General features: G+C 35.5%; 1 protein-coding gene across 1 annotated transcript; it reads left to right on the top strand.

Moving 5' to 3' along the window:
* Positions 1-880: 880 nt before the first annotated feature.
* Positions 881-1,320, top strand: LOC134261702 (probable ATP-dependent DNA helicase RecS; the record flags this gene model as incomplete). Its single annotated transcript, XM_062744110.1, has 1 exon — positions 881-1,320. A coding segment is annotated over exon 1 (440 nt), but the record flags the coding sequence as incomplete, so codon positions are not given.
* Between the last annotated feature and the right edge of the window lie 4,208 nt (positions 1,321-5,528).

Genomic DNA, 5,528 nt, shown 5'->3' with positions numbered 1-5,528 from the left:
CACATGCTCTTAAATAATTTATCGCCCTCCATTTCAAACATAAAACAACTCAAATACTCTTTAATACATGTATAATGCATATGATGCAGGTACACATGGGACATTTCACAACGTTTTCACTTACGCTTCCGTCTTGATGCGCAGATCAAATGCATGTTATTCATATTATTAGGTATATCGTAATTTTAATCAGACACTACCCCTTACATCTTAACTAGAAAACAATCTCATTCAAGCTCGTATATACACCTAGGAGCGTGTTACAATGTTTTGAACGTGCTCTCTTTGCGTGATCAATGAAATCATGGTTGTCCCCGAGTCGACTCGTATAATCCAGGAAGTCTGTTTAGAGTATATTTATACCAACTGCGAGACCGATCTAAAATCCTAGTAGAGAAATGAGAATTTTCCTGTTTTATTTATTTTCTTGCTTTTACAACTTCTTTCAGCCCAAATGATTTTGAAATGTTTCAAAAGGTAGAAAGGCCGATAATTGTTCACTGAACAATTAGTCTACTAGTTTATTATATGTCTGTTTTTTTTTTTTTTTAAATAGAAAAAACATCCTGCATACAGATAAATAGATGAGAACGGAAGACCTTCTTTGTTGCTGTAGCAACAAGAGTTTCTAGTTATTATGTTCCCCAAACGAAGTTGGGGAACATATTGTTTTTACTCTGTTTCTTATTATTCATCGTCGGAAACCCACGGCTGATTACGCTTCGTTCCTCTCTCCATCACCCGTGGGTCCATTCATACCAATTCGCTCGTTCTCATGAATAATTAATGAGACAATTTGATTGGTCGCTCTTGGTACACCGAAAGCGATGTTGTCCAATGAGGTAGTCCCTTTCAACGCTCTTTCGCTTTATACATCAAAATGGCGACAATTGAGCAAGTGGCTTCAGAGAAATTCGGAATAAGCAAACTGAAGGCATTTCAGAAAGAAACACTAGAAAAACTGCTTGAAGGAAGGGATGTATATTTGTCAATGAAGACAGGGGGTGGGAAAAGCTTGTGTTATCAAGCTTTCCAAGTGTTGTGGACTGAAAAAAATCACCGTCCCTGCAATGTATTAGTGATATCTCCTCTCATTTCAATAATGAAAGAACAATGCGAGTTTTTGCAGTCACTTGGATTTACTGCAACATACATCGGTAGAAATTCGGAAGAAGATGCACAGATAGCAGATGAGACGTTTCAGTTTTTATTTACCTCTCCGGAAGCGATATTGTCTGTTAATAAGTGGCGAGATATGGTGACCAGAAGTCAACACTTCAAATTGATAGTAATAGATGAAGCCCACACTGTTTTACGATGGTATGTATCTGTGATAGTATAAAAACTGATGATTCTGTCCTACTCTTTGGCTTCAGAAAAATTGTATGTACAAGGAATATACTTCGCAAAAAAAAAATCAGGTTGCAATATCACTTTTAACTGAGATTACTTTTCACTGGTATATTAATTTTAGTGTCAAATCCACGTGCGTGATGATTATGGTGTTCGATTTTCTCTGTTAAATAAATGTACATTGTGCCAATTATGAAGAACATGCTTACTTGTTAATGTTAAATGCATTTCCAAAAAGCTGGTAACAAGAGCTTTGATTCGTTAGGCCAAAAAAAATAATAGTCTTGTTTCCTGCTACCAGCCAAAAAAAAATAGGGTAGGTAGGTAGGAAAATTATTTTATTTTATTTTTTTATTTTATTTTTTTCCGACAGCATTTTTTGGATATGAACTGAATACATGATCAAATTAAACATATCACAAGTCACTCAATATAATCTTTTACAATTAAATTTCATATCTTGATGCACAACAACTCAAGTGGTATTTTATAATATACAGTACACTGTGTAGAAAGCTCTTTTAGTTTTCTCAGAATTTTTTTTTTCAGTTATGGAATATGAAGGTATTTGTCAAGTAGATAATCAAACCATCATTCCTTTAAAAACTCAGCGAAGGACCATATGTGTTACAGAAACCATGAACTTTGTTAGATTACACTGTATTTGATTTCTGAGCAGGTTAATTTTATCGTTGTTTACCATTTGAAATCTAAAACAAAAAAAAAAACAAACAAAGATGATGACTGAATACATGTAAATTTGTAATTTAAGTGAAATATTTTAGTGAACAGGAACTAAATCAAGAACTAATGTTAATTGAAATTTCTTTTTTAAAAAGTGGAAAATAGTATTTTGTTTACATTAAACAGTATAGGACTATTGAAACAGAATGGGAATTAATTTTATTAATAAAGTCCATGCAATGGGTATTTTACTGATATTAGTCCCACCTATCATTTAATATATGTATGTATTTATTTCTTAAAATTAGTTTTAGTTAGTTAAAATTGCAAGTTGTAAAAGTAATTATCCAGAAGTTAGACATGTATTTATGGTGATAATTACGTTTAAAGATTGACTAGACTAATTATGTTTTCCTTTACTTGCAATATTACCGTTGGCGTTTCATGGTATTAGTCTAACCCCATATTTAATCATGGCGGTAAAAGTATCTACAAGACACGGGATCCTTCCATGTTTTCAACATTCATCACTACTTTTATGCTCTTTGCACTTGGATTTGGTAATAAAATTAAAGTATGACAATTTTATTTTATGTTAGCGATGTCGGCGACATTTATTTTATAATCGATGAGTAGCATCGAAGAGCTTCTAACAACTGACAATCGATCACTAGCAAAGATATCATTTAAAGTGGTAGTACTCGAAAAGGTTGTTATTACGCTTGTTTTTGTGTCCTTGTAGCGACACCGTTCCAAAATAACAGAGAGCACATGAGGCTGGCCTCTTCCAATGGCCGCCGCCATTTTGTTTTGTATTTATATCAGGGGAACTGAAAACGGTGACAGAACGACAAATTCCGGAAATATTTCGATTTTTTTCCGAATCGAAAAAAAAACTTTAGGGTCGGCCCCCAAAAATAGGGTCGGTCGGGTAGCAGGAAACAAGACTATTTTTTTTTTTGGCCTTAACAACATTTAAGTGGTATAATCGTTTTTTGCTTGAAGAAGCAGGACTGACGAACAAGCCTTTCTTCACCTTTGATTTGGGAGTTGGGGTAAGTTTTAATGTACCGATCACACGTTTTGTCCCCTTAGGCGTGGAAATGTTTTCAGAAAGTACATGATTCCGAATTCCTGGCATATCTTTTAAAGTCGATACGATCTTATCTCGTTCTTCTTTAATGCACACTAACCGTGTTTTTAGGTCATTATTCAGTTTTTGCACTCGGTTTAACTTGTTCGCACACATATTGCACGCAAAACCTTTGATATCGGCAATACACAGTAATTTTAATACTTCATGGTATTGTTCCTGACTTGTGTATGATGACAGGGACCTGTAGGAGCGGTCATTTATAATTTTACCGCATATAACACAGGACTTACTACTAGGCGCAGCCATTGTTGTTACACTAATTCTACATTTTATCACACATATTACACATAATCCTCCGATGTCACAAATGCAAAACAATTTTAATATTGTTCCTGGTTTGTAAATGACGATGTGGATAAGTAAGTACGGCGATATAATAAAATATGGTTTTTGTTACTGGGCGCAGCCATTGTTCTTCATTCGAGGTAACAGTATTTCTACCTTTAAAACAGGAGAGTTCTGCTTAACTATAACGGCTAATTTCATTGGACGACAAATTTGATGAATATTTATGAGAAACGAGCGAATTGGTATGAATGGACCCACGGGTGATGGAGAGAGGAACGAAGCGTAATCAGCCGTGGGTTTCCGACGATGCTTATTATGTTCCCCAAACGAAGTTGGGGAACATATTGTTTTTACTCTGTTTCTTATTATTATTATTATTTTTCTTCTCGGGAAAATTTTGTCCGCGAATGATCTTGTAAAGTACACATCCGATTAAGGGGAAACCTTTTTAGGGTAAGTAGGCATGTTATGTAGATTTGCGGAACGAAGGTCATTTTGCGCGCACGTGCTTGCAAGAGCGCGCACGTGCAACACGTGAAATGACCAATATGCTTGAAATTGCCGTAACTTTTACATTTTTCGATGTAATGCTTTGATATTTAGAATATATAGACATATTATAAATGTAGATAAGATGGCATTGTCAACATGCAATTTTGTGTGCACGTGCTTGCAAGAGCGCGCACGAGCAACACGTGAAATGACCGATTTCATTGATATAGGCGTAAATTTTTACCTTTTTAATGAAATGCTTTGAGACTCATAATATAAGGATATAGTAGTAGCATAGACAATATGACATGGTCAAAATAGCAAGATCTCACGCGCATGCACGTGCGCTTCGCTCTGATTGGCCGAAACTAAAGTCTCAATATCTTTCTTGTTTTTTGATGAAATCCTTTGAAATTTTGTACATAGCCATGCATTAGGATATCCTACAACATGATATATAACAATTTTCATGAAAACACGTGCATGCACGTTTGCTGTAATCTGATTGGCTGAAAATTTAAATACCTATAACTCCCTTGGTTTTCAATCAAACAGGATGGGATTTGGAACATAGATAGATATAATAGACTTCTACAAGAAGGTATGGTCACCATGCACATCCATACACGTGCGTGTACGTGCACTGCAATCTGATTAGCTGAAACTTTAAGTAGCTATAACTCCCTTAGTTTTCAACCAAACAGGATGAGATTTGGAACATAGATAGATATAATGGACTTCTACAAGAAGGTGTGGTCACCATGCACATCCATACACGTGCGTGAACGTACGCTGCAATCTGATTGGCTGAAATTTTAATCAGCTATAACTCCCTTGGTTTTCAACCAAACGGAGTGGGATTTAGAAAATAGATAGATGTAATGAACTTCTACAAGAAGGTATGCCACCATGCTCATGTATGCACTTGCGTGCACGTGAAATGAGTAAAATCAAAAATACACTTGAATGAGCGTATGTTTTAATACTTTTAGATTAAATACTTTAATATTTAGTATATTAAAGTATATAGATTGTGTAGACAAGATGATATGGTCATTCACATGCGCACGCGTGCAATGCTAAAATTTGAATGAACTTGGTACCCTTCTGGGTAAACGTTGTTAAACATGTTAAAGTCTCAAATGCATAAAGTTTGTCTTATTTAATGAAGCTTACAGGGAAAATGGCACCAAAACGGAGATGGGGAGTGTTTGGGGAACATCTGTAACGGTCCCCGTTACAATTAGCACTAGTTATGTTCCCCAAACGAAGTTGGGGAACATATTGTTTTTACTCTGTTTCTTATTATGTTCCCCAAACGAAGTTGGGGAACATATTGTTTTTACTCTGTTTCTTATTATTATTATTTTTCTTCTCGGGAAAATTTTGTCCGCGAATGATCTTGTAAAGTACACATCCGATTAAGGGGAAACCTTTTTAGGGTAAGTAGGCATGTTATGTAGATTTGCGGAACAAAGGTCATTTTGCGCGCACGTGCTTGCAAGAGCGCGCACGTGCAACACGTGAAATGACCAATATACTTGAAATTGCCGTA

This window comes from Saccostrea cucullata, unplaced genomic scaffold, assembly GCF_032062105.1.
Source record: "Saccostrea cucullata isolate Sc308-1 unplaced genomic scaffold, CSIRO_AGI_Scuc_v1 ctg12376, whole genome shotgun sequence".
In the NCBI taxonomy this organism is placed as follows: Eukaryota; Metazoa; Mollusca; class Bivalvia; order Ostreida; family Ostreidae; genus Saccostrea; species Saccostrea cuccullata.
This window is presented reverse-complemented; position numbering and strand designations above follow the sequence as displayed.